This window comes from Coffea arabica, chromosome 7e (assembly GCF_036785885.1).
Source record: "Coffea arabica cultivar ET-39 chromosome 7e, Coffea Arabica ET-39 HiFi, whole genome shotgun sequence".
NCBI classification, from domain to species: domain Eukaryota; kingdom Viridiplantae; phylum Streptophyta; class Magnoliopsida; order Gentianales; family Rubiaceae; genus Coffea; species Coffea arabica.
This window is the reverse complement of record NC_092323.1, coordinates 8,407,720-8,427,333: the sequence shown is the minus strand read 5'-3', so window position 1 is coordinate 8,427,333 and position 19,614 is coordinate 8,407,720. Positions and strand designations below refer to the sequence as shown.

At 36.2% G+C, this 19,614-nt stretch overlaps 2 protein-coding genes across 5 annotated transcripts; both read right to left on the bottom strand.

Moving 5' to 3' along the window:
* Window positions 1–826: 826 nt before the first annotated feature.
* LOC140011065 (uncharacterized) lies at window positions 827–2,098 on the bottom strand. 4 transcript variants are annotated; one of them, XM_072059139.1, is made up of 4 exons: window positions 1,885–2,098; window positions 1,610–1,732; window positions 1,343–1,461; window positions 827–1,150 (listed from the first exon to the last, which is right to left on the bottom strand). In XM_072059139.1, the coding sequence occupies exons 1-4, from the start codon at window positions 2,073–2,075 to the stop codon at window positions 1,086–1,088; spliced, it is 498 nt and encodes a 165-aa protein (XP_071915240.1). In that variant the 5' UTR covers window positions 2,076–2,098; the 3' UTR covers window positions 827–1,085. The 4 variants fall into 4 exon arrangements, with proteins under 4 accessions (XP_071915240.1, XP_071915242.1, XP_071915243.1 ...); XM_072059141.1 differs by having other exon boundaries at window positions 827–1,147; XM_072059142.1 differs by having other exon boundaries at window positions 1,306–1,461; window positions 1,885–2,097.
* A 5,909-nt stretch (window positions 2,099–8,007) lies between these two features.
* Window positions 8,008–10,496, bottom strand: LOC113699404 (SCARECROW-LIKE protein 7). The gene has a single exon (XM_027219759.2). The coding sequence runs from the start codon at window positions 10,276–10,278 to the stop codon at window positions 8,371–8,373; it is 1,908 nt and encodes a 635-aa protein (XP_027075560.2). The 5' UTR covers window positions 10,279–10,496; the 3' UTR covers window positions 8,008–8,370.
* Window positions 10,497–19,614: the final 9,118 nt, after the last annotated feature.

Sequence of the window (19,614 nt, the reverse complement as noted above, 5' to 3'; positions counted from 1 at the left end):
GAAAACATTTTCCTATGTAAAATATTTTCACCCATCTTATGGAAAACAACTTCCTTTCCAAACTTACTGAAGTTATTTTCCGAAATGTATGCATCCCGCCTGTAGTATGTTCCAAACTTACTGAAAACATCTTGTAGTATGTTTTTTTTTTTAGTGTAAACAGGAGAACTCGAACCCAAGATCTCTTCCTTACACTCCCTCCCCCGTACCACCCAACCCAACCCAACCCAACCCTCCCCTAGTATATTCAAAATAAAAAAAAAAAATCTCATCCTACTTATTCTATACTAGTAATTAATTATATATAATAGGAACATTCTTTTCTAGAGAAACTTTCAGCAGTGAGAGTGCAAGATATATGTCACAATAAGCATTGCATGTGATTGATATTTGACATTAAATGACCAGCAATTTGTTTATTACTTAAGAAGATATTTTTTTATTCATATATACATTTCTCCAAGATTTTTTAAAGTTAAACAATGAGATAAATTTTCTTATTTTGCATGGGAAGAAGTATGTAGTTATAATGTGTAGAAAGTAAAGATAGAAATAAAAGTGAAAATATTTCAAAAGTTAAACAAACACCAGAAAAATGAAATAAGAAAATATTTTCAATAAGCTAACCAAACACCTAAAAATGATTAATGATTTTCATGGAAAATTACTTCCACGGAAAACCTTCCAACCAAACAAACCCTTAGAAAGAAAAAGAAATCATCCGTTGCAGACTGGATCATTAACTTTGGTACACATTGATGATACTTGTCTCTCTCTCTCTCTCTCTCCTTTTTTTTTTTTTACCCCTACCAAAAACAGAGAGAGAGAGAGAGAAACTTTAAATCTTTTATTTATAAGAACACAGGATCAAATAACATTTTACAGATGTACTAGTACTACAAACGACGATCATAATTACAATGATTAGGCATCAATCCAAATTCACACCTACAAAAGAAGAAAAAGGCAGATGGGTGGAATAATAACATGGGTTGTCATTTGATCTTTCTTCTCGTCGCTGTGCGTTTTCTTTCCTCCTTGGAAACAAGTGAGGTTGCATGCGAAGTCTCTCTATCTCTATCTCTCTATGCAGTCGCCTCCCGGCCTTGATTTCGATCTTTCCCCCCCTCCTCTTTTGCTTCACTCCCTTCTTCATCATGCACGTATAATAAAATGTATTATGCATTATCTATAATGAATAAAACCAAGTATATGCAAAACCACCAAGATGACAAACTACATCCACAGCTCTGATGGAGTCTTTTCTTACTCTAGGACTTTCGAAGCAGGCATAAAAACTAGTACCCGGAAATTTCGCACGGCTATCCTGGTTGATACTTACTATTATTATCTTCCTCATCTTTAGAAGCAGTCGTATACTTCCCATATATCACCCCTCCAAAGCCCTCCTCCTCACAACGTGAGGCGTATGCTTCTCCCAGAGAAGTCAAAGAATCCGTTCTTGAGTGGGCCAAAAAAAAAAAAAAAAAAATAGATCCTTCAGAAAAATACATAATTATAAAATTCTATCGACGTTGATGAATTCCAGAAATCTTAAAAAGAGGATCGTCAGAACATATTAAGGAAATAAGGTAGCAATAGTGCAGACCCGGCTGCCGTTTCTTCACTGGAAGCTTCAGCCATCTTATCAGTCACAAGGATGACACCTCCAAAGCCTTCCTCCTCACAACGTGTAGCATATGCTTCTCCCAGAGAAGTCAAGGAATCCGTTCTTGAGAGAGGGGGCAAAAAAAAAAAAGGATCATTCAGCAAAATACATAATTACAAAATTCTATCTACTAGGATGAACTCCAGAAATCTTAAAGATGATCGTTAGAATATAAAGAAATAAGGCAGCAATTAAGCTAGCTGCCAAGTGCAAACCCGACTGCCATTTCTTCATTAGGAGCTTGAGCCATCTTGTCAAGACTCTCTGACTCTGGCTGATTGATATCAGTTCCTTGCACAGCTTGCCGGAACCGGAGGCCAGAAAGTTTAGGAGAAATATCGGATGGCTTAGGAGAAGTAAAGGGTGCGGGCGACCTCAGTTTCTGTACTTTAAGCGCTCTAAGCATTATATCGGATCAAAGACTTATCATAGCTCCCCAATTATATTTAGTCTGAGGGTGTGGAAAAGATAAGAATGAATTTCTGGATGCTTCTCGGAGCTAATTCTCCAGAATTTGACACGTTTTTCTGTTGATGACTATGGATCCATAATTTACCACCAGAATTTGCCACGTTTGATGACACGCTCGCAGCTGTTAGAACCTTCTTCTTCCCTTTTTTCCAAAAAAATAACAATTCTTTGAAAGAGTAGCTATTAGAGAATTTAGAATACTGAGGAATGACCAGTTTGCGGGACACTCGTACCATCAGCTGAACACAAGAGAGCACCAAATCACCAACGGGTAACAATGGATTTGGTTATGTGTCATAATGGGCTTACGGTGACGAAGAGGATGTAACTTGACTCGGGCTCTTATCAACTTCTGAGCCGAATGGATTTGCGAACTCAACCGTCATACCGTGCTGTTAATTTGGGTTTGAATTGTTTTTTGAGTTAGGAGGCTTGCTCAAATAGGACTAGACATCACAGTCCTAATTAGGACTCGACATCACAGCCTGTGCACCTCACGATCTTTCACCAAACTATTCGTGACAGCGGAAAAAATAATAGATCTCCTTTGGGATTCCATAGGTAGACCACCAAACTTTATAAAAGATGTATTATTCACCTACAAAGAGCGATTCTAAACAATGGCATTTCTGACGAATAAATTAGGGGTGGGCAAAATTATCCGTTAACCCGAAAATCCGTCATATCCGATCCGAAAATTGGAATATTCAATTTTTATTATTTGATCAGGTCAAAAGAGGGTCAGGTACCTGCTAAGATGCGGGGCGGGTTAGGGTCACATAATTAAAAATCCACGGGTACCCGATCCGCCCCACATATATATATTTTTTATTTTATTTTTATTTTTATACACACAATATAAAATAATAAGAACTAAATAAGTAATTTTGTTGAACAAATTGCATTACAAATATGAGAAACTATAGTTTATTTACAAGATCCATTTGTAGAGGTCATGATCTTATATTTTATAGAAAAAAGGTTTAATTAATATGGAACATATATATTAAAAATTGTGCTACTTATTTCAAACTTTTATTGATTTCGAATTCTTTTAATTTTTTTCCTTTATCTTATATTTTCTTCACATGCTTGTTTCTTGGTGGGAAACCTTTTTTTAGAAAAAAAATTTATTAAATTTTAGATGAATGTGTAAAATATAAAATTAAATTGGTATAAATCATTTTTTTAATTAAATGATAAATGGGACGGGGCGGGTACCCGCTAACCCGATCCTATCTCAGCGGATACCCATTGATATGCAGGGCGGGTAAGGGTAAAAAAATGGCTGACCCGCAAGGTGCGAGTCGGGTCAGTCAAATAGTAAATGGGACGGGTACCCGACCCACGCCCACCCCTAGAATAAACACAAGCATGATAATACTAAAATCAAGGAGATGAGTTATCCATTAGTAGCTTAGTATTGAATTTTCTATATATATATATATATATATATATAGACCTTCAAGTTCTTATAAGACCACATGACGGTGGGATGAATGAATCTTAAACACTCTCCACCCTAAGTTATTCGCCACGCGGAAAAACCATTCTATAACAATAAACAATCTGCAGGTTATATTTTGCAAGAATGGCATGCTAACAATTTTGGAAGAATATAAAAATGGCTAATGGTTTAATTCATGTATAATTAGCTAGCTGCTTATTTATGAGTACATGCAAAGTATGTCAAACATATTCTAAATCAACAATTTTGATGTACTAGCAATTACGTTTTCTATAAACATATTTTTCAATTATCATTTTATCTCTGATGTATCAAATTATTATAATACTTTTTTCTACAAAAAAATTCCAGAAAATAGCAATCTAAACAGGTTATGGTTGGAAAATATTTCATGAGAATATTCAAAAAAATTTTGGGTTAAAAGCACTAAACTCCCCTAATGTTTGATGTCATTTGTATTTTTTTTCCTAATTTTTCGTTGCATTTTGTCCCTTCCGTAAAGTCACATCAATTTTTACTATTAAAAAATGCCAAAAGTTGTAATTTTCCTCTTTATCTCCATTTCCCTCCATTCTTCTTTTTTCTTGCCCAAACTCCTCATATCACCCATTTTTAGAGATGCAAATTTTTTTTTTTGGAAAATGGAAATTTATGTTCCCAAAAATTTCACTTTTATTTAAAAAATAATGTACCCATATTAAGAAAATTTAAAACCTTGCTATTGCTAACAATATTGCTCGTCAGATTGTCAACATCAATAAACAAAAGGTAACATATAATGTGGTAAGATATTTCTCATGCACGTGTTAGCAAAAATTTGAACAAAAAATTTTGTTGTTAAAATTATATGGTTTTTTTTTTGGTAATTATTTTATGATTTTTTTGGACATGAAATGATTTTATTTTAAATTTTACAATAGATTCCAAAGGCATGTAATTTTTTTTAAAGTGGTTGGAAGTCATTTTAATGACATTCCTTTGGAACAATAAGATCCAATCTCCCAATTCTTCCTCCAAAATGCAATGAAATATAACGATAAGAGAGATTTATTTAATTTTTATTATGAGTAAAAGGAGTCGAACTTAAAATCTTTTACTTATACCATTTTTTCTTATCAATAAAAAAAAATTCACTTATCCTTCCTCTCCCGTCGCTAAAAGAGCAAGTGCAAATGTTACCAAGCCTTAGGGGACTGATTGCTTTTAACCCTATTGATTTGTGAAGAACTTGCAATGTAAAGGGGACATCGGGATTGAGAGGGGAGGACAAGGGGACCCAGTGAGTTGACTGGGAGACAAAAGTACCCACGGTAAATTAAAAAACCAGTGAGTAACATGTTTATGTTTATGTACTAGTCATCCATCCGAATCGCAGAAAAAGTGAGCCTGACTTTTACCATTCCACGTAAGTGATTTTTTCAGAGACGACTTTTAGGCAACTTGTTACTTTCCCCCCCTTTTTCTTTTCTTTCCCATTGAGCTCCAACCCTCGCACGGCCGTGCATCAATCGTCAAAATAGAAACAATTGCCCTCCAAAAGCAGGAGAAAGATAGAAGAACGGTCAGAGATGTTGGCACAGTTGGACCACCCGACCGTTGGTGGCAGAGACTGACTGACGTCATAAACCCCCATTCAGCCACCAATCCACCGTTGCCCAATATTATAACGGCAAACGCCCCTCTCGGGCAGCTGCTGCTGCTCATAGTCCTGCACGTGCCGCCTCTTTTGACACTGTGTTAAGAGGGGGGAAAAAAAGGACGAGGGGCAGGAGCTGTCATAATTAGGACCGCTCATAAGTTGTTTACGGTCAAGATTTGATCTAAAAAAATTATATAATCTAGATCATTTTTTGTATTTCATTTTTAATAATGTGTATGGGGTTCATAAAAATTTGTTTTAAAATTACAAGTTGTGTAAATAAAGTTATATCGTGTACAAATAAAATGATACTGTGTGTAAAATACACAAAATTGCAAGAAACGATTGTACCTGTAGCTGTTACTGCTCGTGGTCCGAAAAAAATGGAGAAGGAAAAGGACCTGCTTGCTGTAGACCTGTTGCGGTACTGCTGCAATTACTTCTACCAACGTCTCTCTCGTGGCTGACGCTTTTCCCTAGTGGTAATTTCTTTTGACATTGGAGGCTGGAAGGAACTTTTGCACCGCAGCTGCAGCCTGCCCTTGCAGTTTCCGCCAACCGGCTGGAAACCCCACTTCTTTTTAGTAGTAATTTTTTTTTGCTTTTGCTTTTTCTGCGTTGTATGGCATCCATTTAACCTCAATCGCGCAACGACATACATTGAACTAATTACAAGCCTCTACCCACTGAAAATTGCTTCAGAGCAAGGGTGTGCGTGCAAAATGAAAATGAGCATCTTGGGAGCACTCATCCAATTGCTTGGTCAACGGATCTTCTCATCTCGACTTTGATCGAGTTCAAATCAATTTTTTAGAACATGTTCGATTGTGACTGGTCATATCTTTGATAGTTCTTCGAGTCTTATCAAACATTAATAGATTTATATGGTTTAAATTACATAAGTGTTCGGAACTTATTGAAAAAATTTCAACCCTTCCCTTCTTTGTTACAACTAGTTTAATGGGCATTGGAGTCAATTTTTTCCCTTTAAAAATTTGAAGGAGTAAGAAATTCCTAAAAAATCTAAACCATAACTTAACAATCGAACTCAACCGCACGATCTCATCGAGTCGAATTTGAACTGCTATTCTTCTATTCAATCGATCTTGAGCATAATTTTTAGAGTCAAGCTCGAATTTGTGCTCATATTGACTCAATTGCATCCCTAATTTCGGGTACTTGAATCAAAGCCTCACTTGTATTGTACCAAGTTAAGTTGACACATTGACTGAAACATGCAGCAGCCGGACCAAAGAGATTCAGTCCAGTTGTTATTTGGCCCAATTTTGCTGTTTACAAGTCGAATCAGCCGGTATCACCCTTTCATAACTCACAGTTTTTTGTATGAGTGTTTCGATAAATCAGCCGGTATCATAACTCACCCTTTCATAACTCACAGTCGAATCAGCCGGTATCACACCACCACTCTTTTTTCAGTAAAAACAACTTTTGGCTGATTAAGCAACCTAGCAAGCTGACAAGGGATTTGTGAGAATTTAAGGCCTTGCTAACCTACTCGTACTAGCATTTATTTGCGGAGGAGATAAATTTTAGTTGCTGCCTTTTTACTGCAGTATTTTGTCTTCAGTAACCGGGAAAAGCTTTTTAGCAGATAGGAATGAATCCACTCCAAATTCTTGTACTCCGCCACGTAAAAAGTAGCATTCCCTTTCCGGCAGGTACACTAACAGAAGATTTTCTCAGCCTTAAAGCAAACCACGAACCAATTACAGGAGGAAGGAGACCACAAAATTCAATACCTGGCCACTCCAAATAAAAGAGCTTAATGCAGCCGGTGTAAGCAAATCCAATGGTTACATCAGTGAATCGAAAATCACCCGAGAAGGAAACAGGGCATTCCAAACTCAACGGGCACCCATTGAAATCTCATGTAGACCCCAGACCAGACATGGTATAAACAGTAAACTGCATGTTATTTAGGGCAGCAAAAGAAAAGAGGGCCCTATATCATATGAGGAAACTCCCCCAACTCTCCTCCAACCGAGGACGGACAGACTGAAAGTGAAACTACTGCCGTATAGGGAAGTGGTTCCCAAGCTGGAAATCTGTACGGGTGCAATTCACCTGGGCCATTAATGGGAAGGATTATTTTACCAGCTGCCTCCCTGGCTCGTGACAACGGCGAGGACGAGGAGTCACGAATTGCAGAGCAGAAAAGGACAACCCGTCAATGCCTTTTAGTACTATTAATTAAGGATCAGTTAGTACCAAATGAAACAGGAATTAAAGTTCATCGGACAGTATTCTTGAGGCAAGCGCAAATGAAAAGGGGATGATAAAGAAAACGGCAAACCAAGGCAATTTCCTCGACAACAGAACAGGAAGCTTCACTCGGCTTCCTGTGTTTGTCTTTATCGTTAAAATTCCATGGAAAACCTGAGACAACGACATCCTGGAAATCTTATGAAAAGAAGGCTGGTTCAGCAGCTCTCATCGTGCAAGTAACCAAAGTTAATGGTAGTACTCTAGTAGGGTGTTCACATCATCTGAACAGGTTAAACGATACGCTAACCTCCATCACTTTTACTTGCTGCTGGCTCCCTACCAAGTACGGTGGGTAGCAAATTTTATTATTTGCGCTTCTAAGTTTCTTTCATAATTTAAAGACGATTAAATATGGTACACAAGTAGTAGATCTTAATCATATTCACAATTACATTTGATGATCCACTTCTTCAAGTCAAGTCAGGAAATGACACTCCCCATTTCCCACCAAAAATAAATATACTAATAAGGAAATGAAAATCAAAACACACTAGAATACGAGAATTCAATTTAACACATAATAATATTAACAAAAGACTAGCAAAATCAAACTGCAAATAAGTGTTAATAGGTGGAGTCGGTCCGAGTCTCCAAGACATCTTCTTCAAACTACAGCTATCAACTATCAAGCTATACTCAAGTGTATAATCTTCTACAATTAGAGTTGGGAAATTTGTGGCAAGCAAGAGACTGGGGGCTTCATTGCCATCTTCAATCGATACAATTCATGGCAGATTGATCATCATCATCATAACTATATCCACAGTACCATAGAATAAAATTACCAGGTAGTGGAAAAAAAGATCCTCAAATTCTTTTGGACTAAAACAAACCCAATCAACGCCAAGAAGAAACGGTGAGGAGAGGCAAATCATTCCAGGCCAATGAGAGAAACCCAGGCGGAGAATCAACCAGTTTGTACGATTGACTGTAGTTATAGCTCCAAAGAAGTATTCCTGCTTGGCTCATTGCATAATGACTCAGGGTCACCGGCTCAAAACCGGCACTCTCCATCAAAATCCTCCACTGTTCCTTATCTTCCATACGGTCTCTTCTAGTTCCCGTTTCTTCCTCCGGGCCCACAACCCCCGCTATTCTCCGGCCAAACAGTAGACTTTCCACTCGCAGCCTTTCGTCTGAGTCCCGGGTCAAATTCGGATCCAACGATTCAAATAGTGCCGAGTAGTACTTCAGAGCATTCTTGAAACGGGCCAGAAACCCGACCCGATTCAAACTAACCTCGTATTCCCCCAAAGTGACTACACTCGGACTCAGTGACTTGGCCAGCTTCAGCGCGGCCTCAGCTCCACACTTGTCATCATCAAGCAAATTATACAGCTGAAGCATGAAATTAACGGCTAGTATCTCATCCGGGTCGACCTGGAAACTTGCCCCGGTTAATTCCTCAATCGGAGTTAAAACCGGTTCGAACTCGAAATTCAGATCTAGAAGCTCAGCGAAGTCACTCAAACGCTTCCCAGTGGCCAAAAGAGCAGCTTCCGGAGACTTCCCCAAGAGAGGAGCTGGAATTCCAGAGATCCGAATTCTCTCGGGTTTTCCAGCCGGGCGAGTAGCGAGAGCCTGCAATAGAGCGGCCCATTGAACTCCCTGAAGGATACCAAAATCGATGATGTGAATTTTCGTCCCATTTTCAGTGGCCTCAAGAATTGCTTGGTTTGCCGTTAAATGAGCGAACTTGGAGTACGGGCAAGCATCGTTGAGAGCTTTATAGCAGAGAGTGAGCTCTTCCGGAGTGGTGTCGAAAATCGTCGGAGATTTCTCCGGTTGTCGGGAAACTCTGCCGTAAAGAGCTTCGAGGAAATAAAACGCGACTCGCTCTGTGGGATCGCCGTGCTGGGAAACCGATTCCCTCAGTCGAATCAGTGATTTCACTGCATTGTCAGGGTCTGAACCGGCCAATCTAGCCGATTCTATCAAGGCTTTTAGTAATGGCTTCGAAGGTGAAGCATCCGGGGACGTGGAGGAAGTGCAGGCAGCTGCGGCGTCGTTTTGGGAAGTGGAGTTTTGTTGTTGTTGTTGCTGTTGCTGCTGCTGCTGCTGCTGCTGCTTGGAGGAGTCTTTAGCGGTAGGATGTAGAGGTGAAGATGGTGGGGAAGATGAAGGTGGGACCCACTGGGAGGAGGGTTGGGTTTGGGGAGGATCAGGAGGAGCAGAGCTTTTCTGGGAGGTTTCGGAGAAGATGACTCTGTTGAGGTCGGAGGACGGAGGAGAGGAGCCAATACTGAGACGACTCGGGCAAGCGGCAAAGGGATCGGCACCGTAGATAGTAGTAGCATTAAAGTCGGAGCCGGTCTGCCACGCGTCGCAGCCAGAGTGAAGATTAGAGCTCTCAGTGGAATCTCCACCGCCCATCAAGCTCTCCATCCACTCATCGGAGTCGAACTCGCCGCCGGGTGCCCCGCAAAAATCAGGAAAGCGAAACCCAGTAGAGTGGTGGTCGAGGGGCGGGAACTGAAAGCCGGGCTCAGCAGAGTCTGGACAACCTCCGGGGACCTGAAATGGGTCGGCGAAGCCGGGCCCAGTGAGTCCATAGCCCAAAGCTGGACTGGTGGTTAGACTGGAGTGAGTGGTGGTGGACCATGGACTCAGGCAAAATGGGTTGATGCCCAGAAACTGTTGCTGCTGCTGCTGCTGCTGTTGCTGCTGTTCCTGTTGCTGCTTTTGCTTAATGACTTGTTGAGCAATGGCCATTAGGTTGCCGCTGTCGGTACACATATACGCCATTCTCCGACCAAATCTTTGCTGGCTGAGTGGCTATGGGTTTTGGCTGCTGCAATTTCTACTAGTAGTAAGTTTACATTACTGGCAGAGTGGAGACCGAAGAAGCTCAAGTGAGGGTGATGACGGATGGGCAAGAAGAGAGTGAGGGAGTGAGAGAGAGAGAGAAAGAGAGAGAGAGAGAGGGAGCGAGGTTGAGAAAAGTGCTATGCTTTAATTAACGAAAGCTCAAACCCAGGAGGAGGGACGAGGGTTATTAGAATCACCCGCAGGTTACGAACCTTTTTTTTTTTTACAAAATTCTTACTTACAAAAAATGAAATTTGCTTCTACCACAAATACGTTTTCAACTCTTTTTTTTTAATATTCTCAACTATTTTTTTCTTTCATATACATAACATCACAAAAAATTACTATAATAATTATTTCAAATAATATGCTATTTAAATACACTCATTTTTCTGTTCGGAACCTATAATTTTTTAAATATTATAAAAAAATTTTAAAATTTACTCTAAAAATAGTTTAAATTTTTTAAAATATTTTAAAATATATTTTAAAAACTCTATTACTCTTAAATATTTCAAAATATTTTTAAAAATATTTCAAAATATACTCTAAAAATCCTGTTACAGTAAAATTTTTCAAAAACACTCCAAAAAATAGCTAGACAAGAGTATAGATAACTTTTTATGATTGTTGAGTGAAGTTCTCATCATTTGAATTTATTTCTTAAAGAAGTTATTTAGCACCTTTGCCGTTACCCACTATTTTTCTAGCATGGTATGGTGATGATTTGATTAATCCACCCTAATTATATACCCAATATAGAAGGCCTTGCACAAGATCGGCAACTTTATTAATTAAGTTTCTTTCATTTTGTAATTTATTTTGGAAAGAACAAAAGGAGAACAGGATTTTATTAAGAATAAGGGAATAAGTGGAGTGTCGATCCATATTCGTATGCTCTAATGTTTAATAGCTAGTTTGGGAGGATGGAAATGAAAAGAAAAGAAAGGTTTTAAAGGGATAAGAAAGTTTTTCCATTGTTTGGGAGTTAAAATGAGAAGGAAAAGAAAAGAATAGGAAGGATTCCGCCGCGCTCCATCTTTTGGAAAACTTTCAGCCCAACATTGGGCGGAAAGAGAAGGAACGGACAGAAGTTTGAGTAAATTTTTTAATATGACCAAATTACCCTTAAAATCCTATACAAAATATTTTAATACCCGATGAATCCCTCTCACATTTGTTTATAGAAAGGGCATATTTGTAAAATAATTTGTTTAAGTATCTTTTCCTTTCATTTGCATTCAACTCCCAAACAAAAGAAAATTACTCACTTTCTTTTCTTTTTTAAAACTTCCAAACAACTTAGATAAAAACTTTGATCCTTTCTTTTCTTTTCTAACTTATCATTTCTCTTCTTTTCTTTTCATTTCTATCCTCCCAAACTAGCTATAAGTAGTTCCAAAGCATTTAGACATCTTGAAATGGATATCAACCATTCCACATGGCATCTAAATACAAGAACTAAATGAATCTTTGTAACCCAAACAAAGTCCAATTAGGTCCGAAAGACCAACCAAATTCAATATTTAAATTGAGTTCAGGTTGTAAGAGGGTAATCAAATCAAATTTGAACAACATTTTGAGTCCAATAAACCTTCAAAAATATTTCAAACTTAATTCGATTAGAATAAAGTTAAAATTCAAAAAAAAAAAAATTTAAGACACTTCTGTTCGTTCAAACTCAATTAGATAAAACCTCGTTTGAGTTTGATTTGAAAAATAAGCAAATCAAATTTGAATACAATTTCAAATTCATTAAAATAACCGAACAAACTTAAACACTAGCTTATTCAATTTTGATTAGATTCGTCTAATTTCTATCTCGTGTACAGTTGTTCCCCCTCACTAAAAGCCACCAAAAAACTCAGAGTCATGTCCGCCGCTCCTTCTCTGGTTTTAGCAAACTCGTATATCTAGAATGCAGAACCTTTTCTTTTTAATTTTCATACAGTTACAGTTCTTAATGCTGGAACTTAATTCAATTTACTGCAGATTTGTTTAATGTGTTGAACAAAGCATATCGATTTCGAAGTATCATAAATTCACCTCGAAATAAATTATTATTATTATTTAATACCTCAGTAGTTAACCCGTCAAAATTTATAGTATAATGCTTTGGAGCACATCCCTACGTCAGTTAGCATGGGATATAAACCACTAGATTGCATCTAAATATACTAGTACTAAAGAATAGCTTAAAATCAATGACGTGACCTGCCTAACTATACTGACATATTAAAATTTTAAAATACCATATTGTGCTTGTCTGATATGTAGAAAGTAGGTACATGAAGCTGGCCTGTTTTTGTTTCATCGATACATTCTACACCTATTTTTACTTCTATTTTTCAGTAAAGGAAATGAGTGGATTCAAGAAGATCAATGGAGAATTTTGAGGAAACTGAGCGTCGTCATCGGACTAGCGAGTGCAATAGGTTAAGAGATTTGATCCCCTGACTTATATTTAAGGAGCTCTTTGATGGCCAAATACTCTAAAAGTAGTTGATTTGGTACGTAAAGCTTAGCTAAGTCACAGTACAATTAGGTATATTTAAGGAGCTCTTTGATGGCCAAATACTCTAAAAGTAGTTGATTTGGTACGTAAAGCTTAGCTAAGTCACAGTACAATTAGGTATAAAATAGTCAGATTAAACAATGAAATCGACCAAAGAAATGGTTTCTTATGCTCAAGCTGAGAGACTCTTATCAAAACTCTTGGTGCGTCATATTCCATCCAAATGTGCATATTAGTTACTCTGATTAGTAAGAAAATTGGATTTCGCATTGATCACCATCTTAAGCGCATCACCTCCCTCCCAAACACGAATGTACCACCGTTGTATGCATGCAAAATGGAAGGCAAATAACCTTTTTCCAGTGTCAGCGGTGTGGAAACCGACCCCAATTTTTCCCAGAAAAGAAAACCATACAACTTGCGAGGCGCGCCTAACTTAAACCAAAAAAAAGAAAAAAAGAAAAGAGTAATAGTACTGCTCAAGGGGCGTACAATTAGGTATAAAAGAAAAAAGATATACTCTAGAGGTGTGTCATTGAAGCGTATATAGATTATACTACTAACGTTTACCCCTCACAGCTATATTTTTTATTTATATTTTTGTCTTCTAAAATATTTTTTTATTTTATATAGATCACATCATCATCAATTCATCATCATGGAGAGGGTCACAATAAATAACACCATCCAATTCAAGATCTCAATCAAACTGCATAAAGCCCTCTTCATCTGACCATAAATGGCAGCACGGGTGCCCAGGATCCTTATCAAAGCCTCTTTATCTCCGTCTCTTTGTGTCTCCATCTCACTCTAAATTGCAAAATAAATAATGCAGAAATGTCAATGGTCTGTAAGGCCTCTTGGAGCCTTCTTCATTATCAAATTTAGGATTCGTACTTTAACATCTAACTATTAGAGATGAAAAAAAATGTGAAAAAGGGTGAAAAAGTTTTTTTTTTTTTTTTTTTAAAGTAATGCAGAAATATGTAAAGTGTATTGAGTCAGCAGCCGAAGGTAGTAAGGAAATATCGGGCAAAGGGTCTGTGTCAGCAGCGCAGATGGTGAGGCAGAAATGACGGGGCGCCCATAATGGTGGGTCGGGTCCTATTGACCTGGATATGACAACACTAGGTTTTCAACGTCCACGTGTACCTGCCATTCCCTCCCGCTCTGTTCGGGTACCTGTGTGGGGCTCACGAGACCTTCCTCGTGACACGTCATTTTACGGCGCGTCAACATCGCTGATCGCATGACATCATCGCTTGTGATCTTTTAGGACTTGGACGAGTTGATCCTGCCCGTCCATTTTTCAAATTCGACGGTGTTTCTTTCTTTATTGCCACGTGCGACGTGATCGGTGACGACGACTCAAGGAGCATTACAAATAGGGTTAATAACACTTTGCCCCCTAAAATTGCGGGTAACTACACTTTGCCCCCCTTAATCCCTTTAATAAAAATAATTGAGACTTTACCCCTCTTGAGAGTATTTCATTTGGTGTTTATGTCAAGCATTCTATTTGAAAAAGCAACAAGATAGTATGCTTAAATATATTGACAATTTTATCCTTACCTTGTCATTTTTTTCCTCAGTCATTTTGATTTTATAGAATCATAAGTTATAACTTCTAACTTATAAATATATAAATATTAATATATAATATATATTAATATATAAAATTTGATAATTTGGTTAATAACCAGTAATCGATAATTGAATTTTAATATCCATTCTCAAGCTATTTTTTGAAATTTTAAAAAACTTTTTAATCAAAATTGAATATCTATTCTGAAACTATTTTACTAAACCTTAAAGTCTAGATATCAATCGATTTTATCAATTTCCATTTGATCGATATCCGATCTAGATTGGATTGAAACACTTTTCAAAATTTTCAAAGCTTGAACACCTCAAAATATGTGTTATTTTTTAAGACAACATATGGTGCTACGTATGGCTTATATTCCATAATAAATGTTCTTTATAAATCAAATTAAATTTTTTATGCACCGATAATGTACTATTTTTTTATACTAGTACTTATGGATGTATACCATATTTGCATAATTTAAATTTGAATTTAAATTTATGTTATACAACATTGACTTAAATCTACTAGTATACAAAAATTGTACACTGATATAAAAAAACTTACCCTTATAAATCACTGTTATTATCAACACCATAATAGTATGTTATTATCAATAGCATAAGAGTAAAATTGTGAACATATTTAAGAGTCAAATTTCTTCAATGAATGTCATTTATATATTTGGATTAATTTTCTATATACTAAAAACGTATAAATAATCACTATCGGATGCATAACAACTTATCTGAATTTAAATTTGAAATTCAAATTTTGTTTATGTATCATACATCTAACTGTAACAATGTATATTCTACCAGTAATAGCGTATATACTATCAGTATATATAAACTTAACTCTATACTAGTTTTTTATGTATTGATAATGTGATAAATTTTTATACTAGCACCTATGGATGCATGCCATATATGTGTAATTTAAATTTTGAATATCAATTCATATGGATGCGGCATTGATTTAAATCTACTAGTATAAAAAAAAAGTTTTACACTGACAATATATACAAAACTTACCTTTATAAATCACTTTTATTTATCAACAATATGAGGATATGTTATTTATCAATAGCATAAGAGTAAAATTGTCAACATATTTAAGTAGTCAATTTTCTTCAATGAATGTTCTTTATGAATTTGAATTAGTTTTTCATATATTGACAGCATATATACCATCAGTATTAGATCCACGATAATTTTATCTTAATTTAAATTTAAAATCCAAATTTTATTTATGTATTATATATTTAATTGTAATAGTGTATACACTGCTAGTAATAGTATATATATTGTTAATGTATATAAATTTAATTCTATAAATTTTGTTATTTATCAACAGTATAAGGGTACATTATTTATTTATATTATAAGGGTAAAATTATTAAATTATTTAAACAGTCTATTTTTTTTTTGTGCATTTCCAAACGTAATACTTGCTGCAAATACCAAATAAAATATCTTAAGTAAGTAAAGTGTCTATTACTTTCATTGAGCGGGGCAAAATGTTGTTATTGATAGTTTCAGGAGAGAGGCAAAGTGTTATTAACCCTTTACAAATATTGAAAAGTTCAAATTATCAAAAATATTTTATAGCTCAAAAACTTCATACTCTACCTAGAAAATTTGGAGAGAGAGACAAAAGTAAAAGCAATTCAGGATTTGATTTGTGCACATTACAAGTTTGAAAAAAGCAGTGGATACCAAAATATTTGGAAAAGAAATTTCGTATTTTGCCTGAAAATTTTGAAAAGAGAGACAGAGAAGAGAAAAACAAAAACAAAAGTAAAAGCAATGAACAATCTATGAATTGTTGTTGTGCACATTACAAGTTTGATGGAAAGCAGGGGTACTTCCATGCTGTATACGTCTTTGATAGTTTTATTTGATTCTTTTCATTATATTTTTATCTACATTTATTATATTACAAAAAAAATATTACATCATTTATTATTTAAAAAAATTGCAAGTAATCTTCCAACGCTTTAGAAATGGAAGACTATATATGAAAAATTTAGCCAAAAAAATCATTTCACTTATCATGCGTTGTAATAAAAACACTTTTATATTAAAATAGAGCCGAAAGGAGAGAAAGTTGGAAGGAAGAATTACGATAAACGGGCTTCCTTGTGCCTGGACGGCTCTTGGGCTGTGATGGACCACAGATGGGCCCACCTGCCGCTGACTAAAATGGGAAAAGTGGGTATACAAAGGACCACCCCAGGAAATGTACACCAAACGTAGTGCAGCAACGGAAAAGCAACGGTGGATGATATTTTGACAGATTAAAATGATCCATCATTGATTTTGACCCCATTTTCCTCTTTCCATCTCCATTCTCCTCCATTCCACAACGCTTCCTATAGGTATAAAAACTCTTTACACGTCTATCTGTACCATTCAGCTTTCGAAGTTTTCTGACTTTGGACCATCCTTCTTCTTTTTTCTTTTTTTTTTTTTATAACTCGCAGGTAGATAAAGTAAACAGGGACAACCCGAAACGGTAACAAGCGGTGGACCTAGTAAATGGCGGGTGGGAGGAGTACAAGCGTCCAAACATTTGCATCTTATATACTCCCTCCGTCCTACTTTGATAGTCCTGTTTCTTTTTTCACACAGTTTAAGAAAAAGTAATTAACTTTATTGGAAAAATAAATTTAGATTGCTATTTTTCTAAAATACTCTCACATTAAATATGGTACAACTTTATGGGAACTTGAATTGATGGTAAAAAAAAAAAATCAACTCTCATTAAATGGGGTAGATTTATAGTAACAACTACTTACATTGAATAAGGGTATTTTAGGAAAATTAAAATACAATTACGTTTTTCAATTGGAAAGTGGACTACAATTTGAAACAGATGAAAAAGGAACACAAGACTATCAAAGTGGGACGGAGGGAGTATTTCTTGTTCTCCTTTTGGTGGATGAATATTCAGCACTGTACTGTAATAAGAAATGATAAAAAGGATGCACAGGAAAGTGTTGCTGGGGCGGCTATCTTATCCCTTCTTGGTCCGGCCAGTGATGGTAATTCATCCATCACGTATTACAGCTCAAAACATATCTCAAACTGACTTTGTCGGGCTATTTTAGGTATACATGTAAATTTCTTGAAAGTAAAGCATCGCTGTTTTTTTTTTTGGGGGTTAAATTAATAACCCCGCCTAAGAAAGAGATATGGTAGCGACTTGCACGACTAGCAAGAAAAGCTGCTACTCGGAGTGGAGATGAAATACCATCTTTCGGGAGTGGAGATAAAATAATGCTACTGCTAATAACAGAAGAGGTTCGTGAAGTTGTTTCTAGGTAATATTGCTTAATTTACATATGATTTTTCTGGACCACTGGAGCATTCGTTAATTTGTGACATGAAAATTATCATTTCATTATCAAAATGAAAGCCCAGAAAATGATATGCCTGCATAGCTAAGGCATCGATCCCTGCAACATATATAATAACATATTGCTCCGACTAATGAGCTCTTGCTGTGATGAGTTGAAAGCAGTTCTTTGTATTCTTTCCAAGCATAGGAAATTAGTAATCACGAGGCATCCATCCAGAAGCGAAAGTGATTAAAGAATGTTATTCAGTTTAAAGTTCCTCAATTCAGATGATTCATCCGGGGATTAGAGATCGTATACGATTTCTAATGCCAACCACTGTGAGTGCCTTTAAATTCTTTGTTCAAGGAAAAAGAAACAATTTCGGTACGTAGGTGAATGAAATGAGTATGAGAAATCAGATATAAGTAGATGGAGAAAAGTGTGAGATTAGTAGTCATTATCATCAGTTCATTGACGTCAATCAACTCTATTAGGGACGATAAGAATGAAGAAAGCAAAGGGCTGATGTGATTAGTGGGCTTTATCTTCTCCAAAGTTCTTCATGAAGGCCGAAAAAACATGAGAATTCGGTTTCACACTAATTTTTCTTTGCTAACTTATCTTATTATGCCCCAAAAGTAACGCGTCATTATTGATGCATATCTCTATAATTTGTCTTCAACAGAAACGCAAGAAACTGCTTTGCACATTATATGAATCTTTAAATCGTTGTTGCAATACTTGTTATCTTTTTAATGAGTTTTCCTCGTATGAAATCCCTCTGGTATCTTAGTTTGGCACGTAAACTTTTTTTTTTTTTTTTTTGTTTTCGTTTGCATTAAGTCTCTGTTAAAGCCGAAAAGAATAGCAATTAACAAATTATTCGTTCAAATGTAACCGTTCTTTTCTAAGGCCACCATTAATTCGACTGATTAAGACGTTCAAACTTTGACAATTGCAATTAGTATCAGTTAAGGTGGGGTGGTTTTGGCTGTTTGTAACTCGTTTTCCACTGGCAACCCTTGACAAATAATAATGTCCCTATCTAAATAAAGTTGGGGTCATTTAATTTGAAAAAATAAAAATAAAAAATTCTCCACACGTATTGAGAAGAATCACATTGATCACACCTATCCAATTAAGTAAAGTTAACCATCATTAAAGATGAAAATTGGTTAATTGCTATCATTCTCACCTTAATATACTAATGTAAAACTGAGAATTATACAGATTCAGTAGTACCTCTAATTATTTGGTGAGAGGAAGCAACATATCTCGTTTTAGGGCTGTAGTTGTTCTTTTCTAGTCGGCTGGCCAATAGTAAAGAATAATTAGGTTTTTTTTTTTTTGGGTTTTTTTTGGGGGGAGAGAGAAAACTTACAAGAATTAGGCAAGTGAACATATACAAGAACACGAGTACAGGCAGTGGAGAAATCCTAGTTTGTTTTAACATTCTTGGTGAAAGAGTGAAGACACGAGACGCAAATGACATTGATAGCTGATCCCAGTGTCTCCATACCTACCTCGGCTTTATAGTCAGTCAATTAGTTAGAACTTAATAATTTGGTTAGTCTGAAGTAGTAGAAGTATTAGTTAAATGTTTGTCCATATAATGACAAAAATGGTTGTTGGTCAAAGTTGTAATAGATTGGTTTATTGATCCAAAGACTGCTTTAGTGGAACTACTACTACTTGTATAGTACGTAGTAGGAGCAAAAGCGAGACATTTGTAGTTGCTTTTCAATGTTATTGAGTGGACTTTTGGACTCAAAGAGACGTTGCTTAGTGGAAGACACTGTATCTTTGACAAATTAATCATATGGTCAT

Excerpts from the sequence above, each read along its gene's own strand:
- LOC113699404 (XM_027219759.2), bottom strand. The coding sequence starts at position 10,278 with ATGGCGTATATGTGTACCGACAGCGGCAACCTAATGGCCATTGCTCAA.
- LOC140011065 (XM_072059139.1), bottom strand. The coding sequence starts at position 2,075 with ATGCTTAGAGCGCTTAAAGTACAGAAACTGAGGTCGCCCGCACCCTTT. Across the intron at positions 1,733-1,884 it reads AATGAAGAAATGGCAGTCGG|AACGGATTCCTTGACTTCTC; the intron begins GTTTGCACTTGG and ends CCCTCTCTCAAG. Across the intron at positions 1,151-1,342 it reads AGATGAGGAAGATAATAATA|AAGGGAGTGAAGCAAAAGAG; the intron begins GTAAGTATCAAC and ends TGCATGATGAAG.